This window comes from Neoarius graeffei, chromosome 16 (genome assembly GCF_027579695.1).
Source record: "Neoarius graeffei isolate fNeoGra1 chromosome 16, fNeoGra1.pri, whole genome shotgun sequence".
Lineage (NCBI taxonomy): Eukaryota > Metazoa > Chordata > Actinopteri > Siluriformes > Ariidae > Neoarius > Neoarius graeffei.
This window is the reverse complement of record NC_083584.1, coordinates 55,633,343-55,654,622: the sequence shown is the minus strand read 5'-3', so window position 1 is coordinate 55,654,622 and position 21,280 is coordinate 55,633,343. Positions and strand designations below refer to the sequence as shown.

The following is a 21,280-nucleotide window of genomic DNA, read 5'->3' as shown; positions in this document are numbered from 1 at the left end:
GACTAAATACTTTTTTGCCCCACTGTATATACACACACACACACACACATGTGCGCACACACACAGTATGTATATACAAAACACAGTGCCAGTCAAAAGTTTGGACACACTTTCTAATTCAATGTTCTTCTTTTATTCATTAAAAGAGATCAAGCTCGGGTTCTCTACCAGAGCATGCGATTGGTCATATCCAGTGAATGTGGATAGAATATATCCAGTGAATGTGGATAGTGTGTAACACGAGATCAAACAGTAAATAGTAATAATAAAATACAGTATGTACACTCCCTTCCTGGGCCAACACAGAGCCCCAAAGATGTCGTCTGTGACCAGCTTGACCTCCCCCTCTCCTTGATGAGGTCATCCCCACTGCTTCTGAACCTCCATCACCCAATCCAACCCGGAAGCCGTGGCTTGCTGGCTGCATCATCAACTCACCCACAAGCCCTCATCTTCCAAGCACCCCTGTGTGGATAGAGGGATGGCCAGTGCAAGCTCTCCGCAACTCCAGCAGCATCATCACACTGGTTTGACCCTCAGTCTTGCTTCAGGCTTTGGGGTACTGCAGCACTGTCGAGGTCACCTGCGTGCATGGGCATGCACTCGAGGTGGCCATCACCCACATCTGGATTCAAAATGAGTGAGATGAATGGAAGCTAACCATTGGTGTCATTCCTGACCTCCCTGTCCCTCTCCTCCTAGGCCAATTGGCCTGAGTTTCCCAAGGAGCTGCCTGCTTCCAGAAGGATGTGCAGAGCACCTCAAAGGCTCATGGACTGCACCATGCCACTCTAAGTTGTGTGCCTGGCTGGGGAGCATGGGGACGCTGATGCCTGCACTGCCGAAGGTGAGTCAAACACCACCTCTCATCCACTTTCTCATTTATAAGCAGATGACTTGGGAAAGGAACTTCAGGAAGGAGCAGAAACAGGATGAGCGACTAAAGAATTGTGGGGGGCAAGTGCGTGTTGTGGAAGGCAAAGACCAACAGCCAGGTAAGCTTCCTTCCTGGGCCTTCTCTACCACCACACAGAGCAGCAAGGCCAGCCCACGGACCTGCTTTTAGTCCCTTGCTCAAAAGTGGACCTTGTGACACACCTAGCCCACTCCCACCCTTTGGGGAGCTACCTAGTATGCCAAAAGATGAATGCTGAAGTGAGGAATGTCTGCCAATGCTGCCTCCATGTCCGTGCACTGCCCCAAGGAAGCCTGCACCTGCCCCGCTCATGCCTCTGCCCATTATCGGCATCCCCTTTGAGAGTGGGCATGGATCTGGTGGGTCCCCTTCCCAAGTCTGCCCAGGGCCACGAGCACATACTCGTCATCATAGACTACACCACCTGATACCCCAAAGCAGTCTCCCTTCAGAAGGCTACATCCAAAAACGTTGCCAGGGAACTGGTTCTGCTGTTCTCTCTCTGTCCAAACTAATGACAGATGTGTGCCGGCTGTTGCAGGTTAAACAGATCCACACTTTAACCTACCACCCTCAGACTGATGGGTTGGTTGAGAGGTTCAACCAGACCCTGAAGAGGTCTAGTTAGTAGTAGACAGGTAGTAGATGAAGATGGCCAGGGACCTTCTTCTCCCATATGTGCTGTCTGCTATCTGGGAGACTCCACATATGTCGACAGGCTTTATGTCCTTCGCACTCCTGTTTGGGATAAGGCCCAGGGCCTCCTGGATGTGGTAAAGGAGGCCTGGGAAGAGCAGCTCTCACCCTTCTGAACCACCATCAAGCATGTAAAGGAAAGGCAGGATCGCACTGACAGGGTGGCTCCCATCGTCCACCAGCATAAGCTTACTGCCTACGCTGAACAGAGCTCGCTCTATAACCGCTCAGCCCAGCCCAGCAACCACATCCTTCTGCTAATCCCCACCACCAGCTGCAAGTTCCTCACGCAGTGGTAGGGCCCCTTCCCCATGACTGAGCATGTTGGGCCCATTAACTACCACCTGCAACAGCCAGGTAAGAGAAAAGACACACAAACCTACCACATGAATCTGTTGAAATGTTGGATCAAGCCTCTCCCACTACTCTCAGCCCAAACTATTGTCTCCTCAGAACCACCAGGGCACACTCTGGCCCAACAAGGTGAGGACCTGTCCGGTCAACAGTGCCAAGAGCTGGGAGAGCTTCTAGACCAGTTCAGGGATGTCTTCTCATCAGAACAAGATTGGACCCACCTGATGCAACACATCAAAACTCCCCCTGGGGTAGTAATTCACCAGTCCCCCTATCATGTAATGGAGGCCTGCCATCATGCAATCAAGCAAGAAGTAGCTTGAATGCTGCAGGACAGAATCATCGAGAAGTCCATCAGCTCCTGCTCAGGCCCCATTGTAGCAGGAAGTCTGAGACTCTGCAATGACTTCAGGAAGCTCAACGCAGTCTTAGACTTTGGCAGCTACCCCCCGCCCAGGGTAGATGACTTAGTTGACTAGCTAGGGAGGGCCTGCTTTGTTTCCATTCTTGACCTCACCAAGGGGTATTGGCAGGTGGCTCTGATATCCCAAGCCTGGCTGAAGACTGCCTTTACCACCTTGTCGGGCCACTGGCAATACTGGGTCCTCCGTTCAGCCTCCATGGGGCACCAGCAACATTCCAGCACCTCATGTTGCACTCTCACTAAGAATTTGCAGTGGCCTACCTGGACAATGTCATCATCCACTTATCTACCTGGGCTAATCACTTGCACCATCTCAAAGCTGTCCTGGGGGAGCTGAGGAAGGTTGGGCTCATGGCCAATCCTCGGAAGTGTCATCTGGGGTTGATTGAAGCACAGCACCTGGGTAACTGCATTAGTCAGGGGTTACTCAAGCCACAGGAGAAGAAGATTGAGACAGTCCAGAACTACCCTGGCCCACCAACAAAAGACAGGTACATGCATTCTTGGGGCTGGCCAGATACTATTGCACATTCGTGCCTAACTTCTCCTTTGTAGCATCTCCCCTCTCTGACCTAACCAGGAAAGGAGAGCCAGATAAGGTGTAGTGAACTAGCAGGACAGAGCAGGCATTCCCCCGAAGAAAGCCGTCACCATTGTCACCACTGTCAACCGTCCTCCAAAAGTCGGACTTTGACCTGCCATTCATCATCTAGATGGATGCTTTGGAGACAGGCCTGGGTGCCATACTCTCGCAGGTCATCAATGGTGAAGAGCATCCCATGCTATATACCAGCTGCAAGAAGAACTATGCAGCTGTGGAACTCAAGCAAACCCCTGCCCAAGCACTGCATCGCTCTTCACTCTACCGCCCCTGTGGTACTGAAAAAATAGCAACACTTCAGCACCACTGGTTTGGACTGCCAAAAGCAGTGTGGCACAGGTCAGGGCCCGCTGATTGCACATGAGTGGAGAGGCTTAAACAGCACCTCAAACTATCCTCCTCAAGCAGACAGGGAAGTATAAAGAGGCACCACCACAAACAGAATTTAGTTGGGTTCTCTTTGTAGTTGTAAACTGATTCTCCCTCCTCTCTCTGCAGAGGCCACTTGACCAATACCAAAGACAATGAGGAGGACAACCGAGATCACAGCATTCTCGCTGGTGATCGCCACAGCTCCCGCTTCCAATGGTGGATCGACGAAAGACCCAGATGCAGCCAGCCCCAGCCTGCGCCCCCGCATTAGGCTGGCTCTGGCCCTCTGGTACCTGCACTGACTGCACCAGTCTCACCCCTTTCACTTCCCCTACCGTTTTTAATAATTAAAAGAGCACTTATTCTTCCACAAGACCCTGGGTTGTATGTCTGTTCTCCACCGCAGGCGCGAGTGCCACATTATCTCACACACACACACACACACACACACACACACACACACACACACACACACACACACACACACACTTTATGTACAGGTACATGAATGTCATGGCAATACTGAGTTTTCAACAATTTCTTTGAACTGTTATTTTTCTGCGACAGAATAATTGTACAACATGTATTTTTAACTGCAAAAAAATGAGAATTTGTAAAATAGTACAGAAGTTGACATACACTCACCTTTTGTTTTAAAAGAGAAATTGCATTGTGCGCAATGATAGGGACGAACATCAGAGTGTGTGCGGATATGTTTGCGCAACATGCTTGGCTTTTTACAGCGGATCCCACACTCCTCACAGATGTATTTACCCCTTCCACGCCCCCTTACATACACATATTCCTCATTCGATTTGTAACTGTTAAAAGAAGATAATATACAACATGAGAATTCCTACTCAATTTTTTTACTTAATGTGTTTGAAGCAACAGCTGAGAAGTTAGGCTAGGGACACAAACCCTCCATCAAAGATCTTCACCCGTCGAGGTTCTGCTTTGGAAGAGTCTAACTCATGGCTTGACTGACTCTCTGGTTTTGCCTTGCCACAGTTCTCATTTAACAAAGTGCTTCGTTGGGCCAACACCTGAAAATATTTCAACAAAGAACAAAACAAAACAAAAAATAAATAAAATACAATGTAAAATACACTTTACAACTGTATGGTTAAAAAGCCAATTTGTAAGTGAATTGATATAATATGGAAAAACAAACCTTTGGCAAAACATCTTTCAGTTTGCCAGAGTACGTCAGTATGTCGGATTTTAAGCTTGTTGTTATAGCTTGGGTATACAGTATTTTCTTGGATATCTGTTTGGAGTCAAAAAGAGACATGACCACTTTGGTGGGAAGACCTAGTGGATTTGGGTTTTTAGACTTGACTGTCCAGGTAGAGTAGGCTGAGATTCTCTGATCTGTCTGCTCAATGTGGAGAGGTTTCCTTTTCAACAGAAAACACCAAGTAAATGTTGTAGCTGTTTTCAGACTTGGAAAGGATAGACGATGGCTGTCTCGTGTGTTCACAACTGAAACAGAGGCAGCTAATTTTATTTGCCCAGGATATGTTTGAGGCCTCAAATGAGGTTTAGCTGGAAACCAGTGATTCTCTTCAGGCTTTTCTTGTGATTTCAATGTTGTGTTTCCAGGTACAAAGTGGCTTTGCATCCCTGGAGAGGAATGTGTGTCAGATCCTGGTACTGTCTGCATAGTTGTGGTAGGTGTCCTGCTCTCCATTTCTTGTTCAACAACATCACACTTTGTGTGGCAAATTTCTATCTGATTATCTTTTTCAGGTTCTCTGCATTCTGGTAGTTGCTCAGGGGCATCTGTTTCTATTGGACTGTCTACTGGTTCAGTGGTGCAAACCTGCCGAACAAGCATTAACTTCCGCTGTCTGGTCAACTCTGACATTTTTGAGTTCAAGTAACTAAGTGATCGACCATCTGTAAGACATGCAGCACTATGGTCATCCTTAGCCCGTTTCTGTGTCTTCTCCATGGCTATGTCCAGACTGTTGGCAGGAGAAAGCATACGTTTACTTGAGGCAGTGGGCTCTTGTTGTGGACAAAGGCTTACTGATACCAGTTTCTGAGTGCAGTGTAAAGAACCAGGAGATGATGTACTTTGGATTTCACCAATATGGTTTTGTCTAATGGCTGGGATAACAGTCTTCATTTGGAAGCCAACTGACCCAGGTGACCTTCCATTTTGCCGGTCTGATCCAATTTTTGCATTTGTATTCACTTCAGTAAGGTTTACTTTGGAATCCACTGTTGATGTAGGTAGTGTATGTTCATTAGTGATGAGAATCTGTGGAACTGTAGTAGGTTCTGAAAAAGACTGAGAAGCTGGGCCAACTTCAGGATCAATGGGCAAAACAACAGAGACCCCTCTATTAGAGACACTCTGCTGACTTGGTTGAGTTTCAGAAACATTTTGTATTCCATCGCTGAATGTTGAAACTTTAATCTCATTTGCAATTGGTATTGTAATAACAGGTAAGGTAATTTGCGCACCCTGCACACTAGTGAAAGAGTGTGCTTTACCTGTTTTTAAAACTGGATACTGCAACTGGTACTTGGGTACAAAGTTCTTGATATGATCTGCATCAACAGGCTTCTCAATATCTGCTTCGTCAAGCACAACATGCACCAGAGACTCCTGGCATTTGTCAAGCTTTGAGGTCTGGTGCCATGGGTGGGGGAGACCATGAATTTGGGGTTGTTGGGTTTGGCTACCAAGGTTGATACTTTGAACTATTTTCACATTCTTCTTCAGGGGTGATTCCCCAGAATGAAGCAGAACAGGCTTATTAACATTTAATGATCTATGTTGGGACACTGAAAAAATGTTTGCAGAGGGGCCTCTCTGGAGTGAAACTGTTGGTTTCCCTTTGGGTTGTTGTGTTTCTGGTCCAATCTTCAAAGACATCTGACGTACAAGGGGCCCTCTTCTTCTTTCAATAAGAGGTACTTGGGGAGTTGGAGTACTCTGTGTATTTTTTGGCAATGTAGTTACCATTGGTGATGTGGACCTGCTGGGAGATATGGTACTGCAGTCAAATGATTTGCTACGGTAATCACAAGAAATTTCTACAGATTGTTGAGTACAGCTAATTTGCTCTGAGGCAGCACGTCTCATCATTCCTGGTACTCCTAGAGTGTTGCTTACTACAGGAAGCCCTTGAACCTCTGGTGGTTTCCTAACACCTTCCACCCTGGATGGACTGTCTGATCTTGGAGGATCATCTCTGTCAAATGAGGCTGAAATACTGGAGCACCTTGACAAGCTACTGTCTCGGCTAAGGCTACGCGAGAGACTTGACTCAAAGCTAGATTCCCCCGAGGAGTGTTCCATTTGAGCCAACCTTATCCGCTTCTTTTTTGGCGGGAGTTTTTCAGTTGGAAGTTTAGACAAACTCTCACTTCTCTGAGGCCAGTTGAATGTTTCTGAAGGCTTTTCTGTTGATTCAGTCAGTTGGGATTCATGCTCTCTGTCTGGTTCTTCTGTTACAAGAATTTCAGGAACTTGAATGTTGTTCTGCCGCACCAACCTAGACTGGGTAGATGGACAACTGTCACTAGTAACTGATGAAGTTTGCTTCTCAACTTCATTTATTCCCTGATTAGGACATTTGGGTGTTGACATTTTTTCATGATAACTTTGCAAAGAAGAACTAATTGTACTTTCAACATGCCTTTTTACTGAGTTGTTTGCATCCTTTTCCACAGAATCAACTGGAGAGGATCGGTCAATAGACTCTGACATTTCAAAGGAATTTGGTCGGCTGAGAGAGTTAGTGTGCCTAATGACTGAAGTGCCACTTCCTTGTCTCTGAGGTTCTGCTCTTTCTTTACTGCATGTGCTGATATGGATCTCTCGTATTGGAGACAATCTTGCTTCTTCAGTGCCTCTTGCAATGAGCTGAATTTGACCTACAGGAGGGTTAGAAGTGGGTGTGTGTTGTGTATAGGAATTTCCTGAAAAACCCATGGACAGCTGGCAGGAATCAAAACTTTTTGAACTTGGAGGTGGAGTTTCAGTTGGAGACTGGTCTTCATCATCCCCAACACTTTTCATTTTACGTCTTTTTCTTATCATTGGCTGATCCACAATGCTTGGAATAATGGCATTTCTGCTTAAAACAGGTTGTTGTGTTCCACGTGCAAAAACATCTGGCTCAACATCTCTTACTGGCATGGTTTTGTTTTTCGGACCATGCAATTCAGAGCAATAAAATTTTTTGTGATTTTCAAAGTTTTCTAATTTTCGATACCGGTTACGACAAGTTTCACATTCATATGTTGTCCCTTTGCTTGGTTGAGACTTTCGAGTTCTTTCAGGTGCATGATCAAATGATTTACTTCGAGTCTCATGGGTAATGCTTGAGCCATAATGACTCTCATCCATGGAATGAACAGAAAGAAGAACATGACCCTCATTTGTGGAAAAATCTTCAACTGCTATCTGCCTGACTAAGGTTCGATGTACAGCTTGATTTGGAGTGGAAGGTGCTGGAGAGAAGACCTCATCATTTAGTGAACTAAACTTGTCATCAAAAGACTGGCATATCCTTAGACGATGGGGCTGAGGGGTAGCATTGGGGAGGACAGCTGAGTGGCCAGGTGTTGTAGGCACCGAATTACTTCTTGTAATTGGTAAACAATCCATAGTTGGATATTGAGGTGGCACAGACAGAAGAAATATTGGTTTGGATTTATCAGTAGGCGTAAAGGGAGACTTTGGTATGTCAGAATTGGAATTTGACCTTCTTACTACTGGTTTTAGATCAAACTGAAAAGAATCTTTAAATATGTATGATTTGGGGGAGTCTATACTACCTCTTCTGGACAGAGATGTACGCCTTGGTTTGACACTATCAAGTTGCTTGTCATCCACAACAGCCTCATTGTCTGATATTAATTTTGTGATGCGCTCTTCTAAAGAAAGTGCTTTTGTCTCCAATGGGGGACGCATCTGTCCTGGCAAAACTGGAGGCTTTTCACTGGTTGCTACATGCATGACAGTGGCTACTATAGGGGAAGATAAAACTTGTGGATTTTTCAGATCACTTTCTGTTGGAGGTGTTATCTTGACAAAGGGGCTTGGGGGGCTCACAGCTTGATCTGCACTTTCAGATCTTGAAAAGTAACCAGAATCAGTACTTCCTAGACTTCGGGGGCTAAGCAGGCATTTGCCCTGAGGCTGCTGAGAATGGTCAGTTGCTTGCTGTCTCTGAAGTTGTGCATGTCCACTCCCTGATGGAGACTTGTACTGCTGACTGTCATCCTCACTTATGAAGTCTGGTAAAGGACTTGTGCAATCCACCTCTTTCAGTGATGACAGTACAGTTATGCTGGACCTTAGACTTGCTGTCTGGAAATCCCTTTGCCTCTGGGCTGTCGCTTGGTCTGGATTGGAATCTGTAACTCTTGGACTGTCTGCTCGCAAGGGTGAAACATTGACAGGGTAAACAACGACTTTAGGCAGAGCAGCAGGTACTTTGGGCTCACAGCCCTTTTGACTGGACAAAGGTTTGATATTTTCATACATCACAGAGTGGTCTGCATTCCCTTGACTGCCTGGCACTATGCCTGAACTGTGCAAGCTGCTCTCAGATAAAGCAGTCAAGATGCTCAGTGAAGAGTCAGGGTCCAAATCAGCTGTATTCACCTCCTCATCACTCTCACCACTTTCCTCTACATCTGAATTGGTACCAAGACCTTTGTCAGATTCTTGGGATAAAGACCCACTTCCAGAATCTTTTGAAATAAGCCCTAACTTGATGGCATGAGCATGAGACTTTTTATGCTTGTAAAGGTTGCTCTTTGTTTTGAATGAGAAGCCACATGTCACACAAGGATATGGTCTCTCTCCAGTGTGGGATCGTATGTGCTTCAGCAATACGCTAGGCTTTGCACATGCTCTGTTGCAGTACTCACAAACATACTTCCCTTGCTTTTTTGTTTTTTGCTCCTTAGTTGAGACATCACACATTTGATTCATGCCAAAATTGACAACTGTTGCGACCTGAACGGGGTTAAAGCCTGGTGTGACTGGAACTTGGATGGGGTTGGGAACAGTGGCAGAGAGAGACTGGCATGTCTGTACTATAGGTGGCTGACTTTGAGGCAGGCCACTGGATCCTGAGGGAACAGGAGCATAAGTCAAATTAAACGATGGACCGGCACTGTAGCTCTTCTGAAGGCCTGGCTTGTCATGCTGACAATCAAGTGCTTTATTCAGGTGCTGCTGTGAGGAGTGATGTTCAGCAGATCGGACTCCAGTCAATGCACTATTGCAGAATGGCAGTTTAGCTGTAGTATATGACTGCATTACTGCAGGCTGATGCGACTGTGGACCAAAATTAACTGAGGGCATAGCAATGGCAGCATCTGACTGGGGAACAGGAAGTGATGTGGCTTTCCCAAGTTGCCCAATTGGATTGCAATTCTTCTTCTCTGTTAAAGTGCTGAAGTCTGGCTCCATGGCTTTAAGCAGAACCTCAAGAGGAGCAGCTGTGTGTGAGGCAGATGTGCCTTTGTTGCTGACTTTATCACTCCAGCTTTTAGCTAACATGGACTGTACAACACAAGTCTTATCTGCACCCTTTTGGTGAACAAGAGCCTCTGACTGTAAGGTAGTCAAATCTTTGTTCTCCACTTTTACTGCCTTGTCTGCCAGTGTTTCCTGCTTATCATCTTCAGAATCTTGGACTGATTTGGAAGTACTGTGTGCTGGGCTCTTGGAGAATAATCTGGCAGGTGTGGCTTCCTTGGATAAAGCACTGTCTGTAGGTGAAACAGATTTCTTGGTTTGTGGCAACTTCTTGATTGGAGACTTGGGTATTTTCTTCAACTGGTTTTCAGCCACGACCTTTTTCCTTTTTAGTCCTTTGATGCTATCAGAACTTCTGCCAGTACTTTCATTTCTGCCTGTTGGAGAAACAAACAAAAAAGTTAAGAGGGGCTCTTCGCTACCTATACTTGTGGAACTTGCAAATGCTTGATACACTATATGGCCAAAAGTATGTGCACCCCTGACCCACAAACCTACGGTATATGTGGTTATTCCCCAGGCTGTTACTACAAAGTTAGAAGCACACAATTGTATAGAATGACTTTGTATGCTGTAGCATTACAATTTCCTTCACTGAAACTCAAGGTGTTTTTGGACTAAACAGTTCTAAGGACTTATCAAGAGGAACTACCCACTGGGGAGCTCCCCCAAGAATTACATTACTTCAAGGGGTTTATTTTTGGTTTGTATTTGTAGCACTAGTAATGCTGGCATGAAATTAGCAGGCTTTTTTTCTTCAGTTTTTAATGCTAACATTAGGGGTTGTTGTTTACAAAGCTAATGTTTTACACGGAGTTTTAAAATGGGTGGTTGCCGGTGCTGCATTGACTCATTTGGACCAATCACCAAATGCTTATGTCACTCGTTGTTTCTCTTGTGCTGGGGAGTATACCAACCCTGAAGTAGGAGCTAAAAAGATCCCTCAAATCGACATTCTATACAATTGTTCTCAGTTACTGCAGCCACATACACACACACACACACACACACACACACACACACACACACACAAAAAAAAAATAAAATAAAAAAATAAATAAATAAAAAAATACAATTAAAAAAATTATAATAATTTAAAAGGGGGGGGGGGGGGGGGGACTTCCTCCAACAGTTCTAAAAAGTATGAAAAAGTTCTTCAGGTCTGAAAGTAATTTCAGAGGCCCAAACCTTGTTCCAGAATAACAATGCCCCTGTGCACAAAGCGAGCTTCATAAAGACGTGGTATGTTAAGTTTGTTAAGAAACTCAAGTGTCCTGTACAAAGCCCTGACTTCAACCCCACCCCAGGCCTCCTCACCCAACATCAGTGCCTGACCTCAGTAATGTTCTTATGGCTGAATGAACAAAAAAATCCCCACAGCCACACCCCAAAATCTAGAAAGCCTTCCCAGAAGAGTGGAGCTGCTTATAACAGTAAAGGGGAATACATCTGGAATACATACTTGATGGTCAGGGGCACGCATACTTTTGGCCCTATAGTGCTTGTTGTCTTATAATGAAAAGCTTAAAAATATCAATCACCCATCCTATCAGTAAAATCTGCACATGAAATCTGAACTGTGAGGAAAAACATGTCTTTACAGTTCAGAGAATAGCTGCTGCTAATAATTGCCACATTTGCTACATAAAAAGAACACCTAGAAAATAACATTTTCCATCAGTAATACAAAATAAATACTGCTTAACTGTGATAAACTAAGATGTTACAGTAAATTACAATACAATATGATTAAATAAGATCAACTGTCCTTCTCACAAAATAGATATTTTTGTTTTCTGGTAGATCAATAGTAGTTTTTTCACAACGATACATGGTATATCAAGAATGATGCATGAACTGCTGTATAGTTCATTACAATAACACATGAAGGCAGAACAGAATGAATTTCAGAATGAATATGTTACACACAGATGTGGAATATATTACAAATTTTTTTTTATTAGATACAAATGATAAAATTTTCCATTTTCCTGAGTGGAATATCAATCGGCATACAGACAATACACTGCAAAAGTCCGAGGCACATGGAATGAAGGCATTCTGGAAAGTGAATGTGTCCTCTAAAATAATGAAATAAAAACAATACAATTAAATCAAACAATAATTTGCCTTTGCGTTTAAAATATTGCATAAATTCAGTTAGGTACACAGTCATGCAGCTGTCTGAGGAAATTCGTAGAGAGGTTGTTCCAGGCCTTCTGTCTGTCTCTGCATATAAAATCCCAGATAGATATTTTTTTCCCCCAGAGATGTGGTCTCCTGTTTAATAAGGACTATGTAAGTGCCTAAACAAAATTTTATATAAAGAGTAAATTTAATCTAAAAAGTAGTTAGCCAAAAGACTTTTGCACAGTACTGTATTTAAAAAAAATGCAAATAAATAATGCAATAATAAATATTGCAAAGTGCTTTTTCCAATTTAGCAAAGGTCTGCTGCTGTATCTCTGAGCTACTGAGGCCCACGCATCATTATGCTGAAAATCCACTCTCTGTCTCTCCACCAGCTCTCCCACCACCAGCCCTGCCCTCTGTCTCACTCATTTTTATACCTCAAGCCTGTTTGTCTTGCACTTTTTGTTTTAATAATTGTGCATCTGTGTGAGAAAAGAATATTCTTCTCCAGCTTTATTTTCTTACTAAAATTTATTATATTTGGTTACAACTTATTAGTCTAGTGAAAGGTATCTGTGCAATGACATGGGCAAGCCACAATGACCTATTTTATCAAATATGTTATACCTTAAGCTTAAATCAATAGGCCTAATTTATCAAGCTGGATTTGAAGGGATTTATTTGTAAATCGTTCATGTGAGCATTTACATAAGAAATGTAGGACTTATAGAAGGCTGTAATTTCATAAATAAAGTTTGTTTCCTACTCATGCTCCCTACTCAAGCTCCCGAATGTGTGTAAATTTATGTTTACTAAGACTAAACCTTGACTCAATCAACTTCAAATCAGATAATGTGCATGGATTACTGAACCTTTACTGAAAACTGTCATTTTATTTTATTGCCATTAAATAAATATAAAAATAAATAATCCCATTAATTAAGGCAAATAGGGCGGCACGGTGGTGTAGTGGTTAGCGCTGTCGCCTCACAGCAAGAAGGTAATGGGTTCGAGCCCCGGGGCCGGCGAGGGCCTTTCTGTGTGGAGTTTGCATGTTCTCCCCGTGTCCGCGTGGGTTTCCTCCGGGTGCTCCGGTTTCCCCCACAGTCCAAAGACATGCAGGTTAGGTTAACTGGTGACTCTAAATTGACCGTAGGTGTGAATGTGAGTGTGAATGGTTGTCTGTGTCTATGTGTCAGCCCTGTGATGACCTGGCGACTTGTCCAGGGTGTACCCCGCCTTTCGCCCATAGTCAGCTGGGATAGGCTCCAGCTTGCCTGCGACCCTGTAGAAGGATAAAGCGGCTAGAGATAATGAATGAATGAGATGAATTAAGGCAAATAAAATAATTTAATTAAGATAAAAGAAATGTCAATATAGAAACAGAAGACAGGCTGATCTGTCTGCACAGAGCAGGAAGCCGTAAACAAATGCCTCAGCTGATGGGGGATTTAGCTCAGATCATGCTTATGAAAGAAAGGCTGTTTAAAACAGAAAACATCCTTTTCTTAAAGCGGTTTTAAAACAGCATGATGTGGTGTGCTCAGTGTGCATAATGTCAGAGGCTCCATCTCCCGCTTTAGGGAACATTTAGAAAATCCTCCCGACCTCGCGCTGACAACATAAAAATCTCCTGCCCACCCTTACTACACATGATTAGTTAAAAAAAATTGATACGTTTATGTTGACAAAAATTAATAGCTGACTTTCCGCTTTTCGTGTGTCTGACATTGTATGGGTGGACTCAAGTGTGTACCCCACGGTATACGCCGATTCCCCGGTCGGTACACCGATCGGCATGACGGGGGGATTGGAGTGAATGCTGGAGGCATGTGCGCGCAGATCAAGCGCGCATATGAATCGAGCGGAATTCGGTACGCCGCGGGGTACACACTTGAGCCCACCCAATGTCTTAGCAGTTACCGATAAAGCATACAGATGGTGCTATTAATGATATGCGCGAGAGAATGAGAACACCCGCGACACTCAACCATTTTGTTTGTTTTTTTGTGTCTGCATTTCATCTGCATTTATCGCCTGCTCGTCTTTAACTTTATGTTCTCTTGAATGAGATAATGAAACGATGTTCCATTGGTGGAAATGGCGAAAGCCAAACTACGAAGAAAAAATATCAGAAAATCACCAAGATAAAGTTCGGATCGCCCATCGCGATGGTCGCCAGGGACGAATGGCGGACTATTCTGGACGGCAGCAAGACGACCCTATATCTGACAAGGTTAGATCACCAGACCAGACGTTAGATTCTAACGAACTTGTCTGACTTTTTTTTGTCTGACTTTTACTAACTTAGAAATAGAATATTATTAGAAGAACATTATCATCAGAGGTGCTCCGGTTTCCCCCACAGTCCAAAGACATGCAGGTTAGGTTAACTGGTGACTCTAAATTGACCGTAGGTGTGAATGTGAGTGTGAATGTTTGTCTGTGTCTATGTGTCAGCCCTGTGATGACCTGGCGACTTGTCCAGGGTGTACCCCGCCTTTCGCCCGTAGTCAGCTGGGATAGGCTCCAGCTTGTCTGCGACCCTGTAGAAGGATAAAGCGGCTAGAGATAATGAGATGAGATGAGATTATCATCAGAGGGTCTACCATTGGCAATTTATAATAGTCATTATTGACATTAACATTGACTTTAGGCATAGTAAAGTTTGGTCTATAGTCACTGGATTTATCTAGATCTGTTACTATTAATAAGATTTAATTGACACGAAATGTGGTGAATCATTCATATATACACATCATTATACACACACACACACACACACACACACACACACACACACACACTATATATATACCTTCGCGCCTATGGCGCTCAAACTTGTCTCCCTCCGAGCTACTCGCAGAGAGGGAGACTCTCCCTCTTTGCAATTTCCCAAGTTGGAGCCTCTGTAATGTGTACTGTGCAGATTTTTTTTCTCTACTCCAGTTTCAATATGGCCAGATGGTTAAACTATTTTCTTCAGCTTTTCTGCAATTCAGTTTACACTTACACTGTTAAGTGATAAGTATTTTTACCATCACATGTGAGTCAAAATTATTTTCTGAGGCATGAGACAAAATACAGTAAACCTCTGAGAAAGCCTTTTTTGCAATCTGTCTGGGTTGCAGAGGTAAAAATAAGAATAAAGCAAGGTGAAAAGACTGATCTGACCTTTAACACATGCCATCGTGTTACTGCACGTTCTCACTGTGCCTCAATATCTTCACTACATGGACTACGTACATCAGACACATCAAACTCCAAGGGCCAAATATGGCTGGCTTCATTCAACCCGAACAAAAATAATATTGAAACGGCCTGTAGCACTGACTATGAAAATATTTTCACATTAACATCCCGAGCTCCACATGTGCCACTGTGCAGAGCGTGTGGTCTTACATCTCACAGGGCTAAAATGCTGCTTAAAATGGACACTGCATTTGAAATGAGCCATGTCTAAAAACACTCGAGAAACACACTTGATGTTGGCCTTTAGTGTGATTCAGCAATTGACTCCAAATCTTGAAATGTGTCACTCATGTAAAGCAAAAACTAAAGAGTACAGTACACTTCATACAAAACAAAAATGTCACTTAAAGCAAAAGAAAACAAAATACATTTCCCCAGCATAGTCTTACAGGCTGTATAGTTGACTGCAGAAGTTGTTTAATCAAGTCTGAAATAATATAATTAGAATGATTTTTTAAAAATGATCTGCCTCCATTTCATTACTGGCTGCCGCACTGTTTTTCCCTCCACCCCATCAAGTTACATCCACGCAGTCTGTAATGCTGTATACAGCTGAATAGTTTCTGTTAGCCCTTCTTCTACCTAGGAGTGTCCTTTGGAGCCTTGCTGGTGGTAATTGATAGAATATATAATAATAGTGTTTTGAAAAAAACATTAATAGCTATTAAAAAAAAAGATTTCAGCCCTATAAAGGTTAACAAAAATACAGAATTACAAAACACAAAAACAGATGTCACCAGAGGTTTGGTCAGGAAGAGAAATCCAGATCTAACTGCTGTGCACAGAGGCCAAGTGTGGCAGCCACAGCTGGAAGTAAACACTAATCACTCCTGCTGCAGTGCCCTTTCCAACCAACCAACAAACAAACACACACACACACACACACACCAGGGGGCATGGCACTATATCCATCTTAGGGATGACACCCATATTTTTTTTTTCCATGAAGCCCCTAGTTTGTTTAGTTACAAAGGAAAGAGGGGTGGGTCAAGTATTAAAAAAAAAAAGTCACTGTAATGGCAGACTAATTGCAGGAGCCTGGTACAACTGAAAGGTTTAGGCTCCATCCAAAAACGATTTCCATCCAGACAAGTGTTTTAGTTCTGTATCAGAAATCTCCACCCATACTAACATGCCTGAAAATGCATATCACATGACCATTCATGGGGCGGCACAGTGGTGTAGTGGTTAGCGCTGTCGCCTCACAGCAAGAAGGTCCGGGTTCGAGCCACGTGGCCGGCAAGGGCCTTTCTGTGCGGAGTTTGCATGTTCTCCCCGTGTCCGCGTGGGTTTCCTCTGGGTGCTCCGGTTTCCCCCACAGTCCAAAGACATGCAGGTTAGGTTAACTGGTGACTCTGAAATTGACCGTAGGTGTGAATGTGAGTGTGAATGGTTGTCTGTGTCTATTGGCCCTTTTCCACTACCCTTTTTCAGCTCGCTTCAGCTCACTTCAGCCCGACACGGCTCGCGTTTCGACTACCAAAAAACAGCACGACTCAGCTCGCTTCAGCCCTGCTTAGCCCCTAAAACTCGCACCGTTTTGAAGTGGGGCTGAAGTGAGCCAAACCATGCCGAGTGAGGCTGGGGGCGTGAGCAGACACTCCCCTGTGCACTGATTGGTGAGGAGGAGTGTCCTCACATGCCCACACGCTGGGATCTGTAAACACCGCAAACCCGGAAGGAGAATAATTACGAATTACGAGAATTTCTGAAGCCTTATGCGCCTCGCCTCATCTATACGCTCTTGCCAGTATCTGTCCTCGTTGTCGGTGACAACAAGCCACAGCACCAAGACCAGCAACACTAACGACTCCATGTCCTCCATGTTTATTGTTTACTATTCGGGTCATGAGACTACCGCTTAAAAGCTCACTGATGTCACTGTTTCCGCTGCTTAACGACATCACCTGACGTCCACCCACTTTCGCTAACTCCACCCAATGTGTCCACCCACTTCCAGCCAGCACGGTTCAGTGCGGTTGTAGTCGAAATGCAACTCCAACAGCCCCGCTCAGCCCGACTCAGCACGGCACGGCTCAGCCCGACTCAGCCGTGTTTGTAGTGGAAAAGCGGCATATGTGTCAGCCCTGTGATGACCTGGCGACTTGTCCAGGGTGTACCCCGCCTTTCGCCCGTAGTCAGCTGGGATAGGCTCCAGCTTGCCTGCGACCCTGTAGAACAGGATAAAGCGGCTAGAGATAATGAGATGAGATGAGATGAGATGAGATGAGATGAGATGAGATGAGATGAGATGAGATGACCATTCATGTACACTGAGCACACGCGTGCCAGTATAACATGTGCCAGTTTGTTTTCTTCTGGAAAACGGTCACGTGATAGGAGCGTGACGAATCAGGGATGGATCCATCATGACCAAGGAGACCCAGTCAGGAAATGAACATGGGAACCTCTCTATTTTTGCTCTGACCAGACTAAAAACACAAAACCTGGAGTTTTCAAAGTAAAACAAGGCCAACAGCATTTACAAAAGTCTCTGTTTTAGTGACTTGAAAACTGGATGCCAGGCATAAACATTAGTCTGGCCAACGCGACAAAGCTCTACGAGCTATTGGTCTGGCCAAGATATTAAGCCCAACCGTTTCCCAGAGCCTGTGGTTGACCCGCCTCCCTGAAATGCCTCAGTTTGCTACTGGTCGAAGCCAGAAAAGGCTGTGACGAAGCTTAAACCAATCACATCACTCTTTCCTCTGACGTATGCGACGCGACGGGGCTAACTGATATATTAAACTCTTACCGAAGCCGGTCGGGAGCAAGGCGAAAACGTCCTTCCTTTCAATAAATACCTTCAGGGCTGCTCTTTGCTCCGTTTTCAATGAGAACTTCCCGTTGAATGCTTTCAATACAGCATCTATGCGTAATAGATGCGGAAGCGTGAATGAAGCGCTTCTGGCATAGATTCTGTAAACAATCTATGGCTTCCGGTCGCAGTTCTACTACGTCAGTGCCTTGAACACGCCTCTACCCAGGGCCGTTGGAGATGCTCAAAGTTGATTGGTTCCCAATTTTTCGGGAGCTTGGAAGAGCTGTAGATAGCTTGCCTGGCCAGACTAAGCTCGCAACAGGCCCTCGTGTTGCGTCATGCTTAGGATGGGCGGGCCCAGGCTACATAAACATAGCAAACATGATGCGTTTTAAAATTAAAATGTATTAATATGGATGAAGTCTTAGTTTTGTTGTTTAATTGGCTCATTGCAGCTAGAGGTCACATGCTTGGATACCACATAGCAACTCCATACTGGAGAGTAAGCTTTCAGGTAAACAAAACCCTCGACAAGGTCAAGCACAAAAGTTTCAGCAGGTTATAATGCTTAATATGTTTCCTTTTCTAGAAGAATTGTCAAAGTAGTTTTCCAAGTTTACTTTAGGCTCATTTTTACAGGAAAAATTATTTTATTGCGAAGGCATTGAGTTTTAATGGACAGCATTTGGATCTTCATGGCCAAACAACATGGTGACTTCGCAAGGTACGTACACCAAAAAAAACCTTGTAAAAGCATTTATTTTAATTCTAACAGCTCAAACAGCTCCATAATAAAAGTTTTTAAATTATATAGTTGCTTTTGTAAGATTTGACTACATCTTGAAGATATAAATGAATGATTTACCATGATGATAACACATACTTGTTACAGCGCATCAATGGCTCTTTGATCATTTTATGTGACATGCTTTTGGTTTCATTCACTGAGAAAACAATTGTTTTTAGACAGCAAGAATCACGTTGCTATGACAATGACCACTCTTTACTAGCATCCGTGCTAGTACTGTGCATGCATTACCTAGCCGAGTGAGATTTAAGCTTCATAAAAGTGAATTCTGTTGATTCGCAGATTTTGTTGGCAGTAAAAATCACATGGCTACAGAATATTTCTTATTTGATTTTTAGAATTAGAAGCCTTTATCTGTCATATATGCATTACAGCTGATAAGGGGGAAAGAGCTGAGAGGAGAAGGGAAGCCGAGCTTCGTGTCATCATCGTGGTAAATTGTACGTTTATAGTATTAGTGTAGCAGATAACTGAAACAATCTTTCAAATGGTGATACAAGCACCAAACTTGGCACAAATACTCCTTAGACATTATTCTTTTGAAAAAGTACGCGGGCCACCTGAAATTCAAGATGGCTGCTTATTTTCAAGATGGCCGCCGCTGCAGACTTGAAAATGGGATATAATCTGGCCACTTTGACTGATTTGAATGATCTTGGTGTCTAAAAGTAGGTTTTTGACTATGAGAAATCTAAAAATCCCACTCTTAACCTTCTAGGGAGCTCCTTTCTGCCATTTCTAGCAAAAATATGATGAAAAATATACATAGACCAGAACATATCCTACAAACTATTTTATTTATTTGTTATTTTTAAATGCACAACTGGAATGTTTAGTTATGGTCAATGTTTGTCACTGCAGAGTGCAATGAGTCAAATACAGAGCTCACAAATGCACTGTTCACCTCAGCAGTGAGCTACATGGTTTCACTTGTCCTCACATTTGCAGCTACATAGTCCGGTGCAGGTGAGACTGAATCGGTAGCATTTGCACCTTCCACGGCATTCAGATTTGCATCCACATTTGGTCAGCTGTTGGCAACTCTTGGCAATAGGTGGAAGCGTTGTCCAGAAGACCTTCCATGTGTCTCCACTCTTTGTCCATCCCCAGTCAGCAGGACTTTGTGTTTCTGGTTGGCGCAGTGTTGACTGACTCCATATACAGCCTGCTTGATAGGCAGCGTGCTTTGCATGCCTAAGTAGTGCTGCTTGAGTTGGAGGGATGGCTTCATATGGCCTCTGCTTTCGAGCAAATATATCCAGCCTGGCATCATCAACACGTGCAACTGTACTGGACCTGTCATACATTGTCACCACAAACTTCTCCAGGATCTCCAGATCATCACCATCTACTGTTGGTGGGTACTGGCTGAGCTTGGCAAAGACATCAGAAGCTTCAGCATACACATCCCAGGTTTGCCATGCAGACTTCTTCCCTTTGCTGCGGAAGCCTGATACAACATTGCAACCAGTGAAGGCATGGAAGAAGAGTATTCCTTTGCTCTTCTCCAGTCCTAAAGAGAGGTGCAGGTCATGTACAGGAATCCATCTCAGGTTCCGTCCTTGGCCAAAGGCCACCCACAACTGGTGCAGACCAATCCCTTGAAGGAGAGGCAGAACACTGATTGCTATGACGAGGACATCCTCTACCTCTACTGCTACACCCTACACCCCAAACTATAATTATTGCTACAGTCTATACAAACATGCATGCTAGCTATGTTAGTGGACTATTTTACAAAAGGCCAAGAATAAGGCAAAAGTAAGCTTCTGAATGATTTTATTCTCCCAGATTTGGATTCTACATGGTCAAAAATGTATAATTTGATGCCAGAATCATCCATATCGGACAAGTCTGTGCATAGTTATGGCAAAACGATATATTTCTGTACTGGACATGGTGGCCATCTTTAAAATGGGCAGCCATCTTGAATTTCAAGTGGCCCGCGTACTTTTTCAAAAGAATAATGTCTAAGGAGTATCTGTGCCGAATTTGGTGCCTGTATCACAATTTGAAAGATTCCTCTGAAATATTATGTTATCTGCTGCTGCACTATATCTTCAAGACGTAGCCACACCTTACAAAAACAACTGTATACCGTGAAGACCTTTATTGTGGAGCTGTTAGAATTAAAATAAGTGCTTTTATAATTTTTTTTGGTGTACATATCTTGCAAAGTCGCCATGTTGTTTGGCCGCGAAGATCCAAACGGCATCTGTTAAAAGTCAATGTCTTCACGATAAAATAATTTTTTCCTGTAAAATTCAGTCTAAAGTAAACTTAGAAAACTACACTGACAATTCTTCTAGAAAAGGAAGTATATTAAGCACTATAAACTGCTGAAACATTTTGTTCCTGACCTGGTTGCAGAGATGCCAACATTGACAAATGAAAAAGAATAGCATCTTTGTGCGCAGCAAAGTGAAGCGAGGCTTCCTATTAGGCC

General features: G+C 43.8%; 1 protein-coding gene across 4 annotated transcripts in view; it reads right to left on the bottom strand.

Moving 5' to 3' along the window:
• Window positions 1-21,280, bottom strand: part of hivep1 (HIVEP zinc finger 1) — a 114,312-nt gene that overhangs the window by 13,248 nt on the left and 79,784 nt on the right. For all 4 annotated transcript variants that reach the window (XM_060943213.1, XM_060943210.1, XM_060943212.1 and 1 more), the window contains exons 4-6: window positions 4,538-10,257; window positions 4,285-4,409; window positions 4,009-4,184 (exon numbers count right to left, since the gene is read on the bottom strand). In XM_060943213.1, coding sequence (XP_060799196.1) covers window positions 4,009-4,184; window positions 4,285-4,409; window positions 4,538-10,257 — 6,021 coding nt within the window. The remainder of the gene's footprint in view (window positions 1-4,008; window positions 4,185-4,284; window positions 4,410-4,537; window positions 10,258-21,280) is intronic.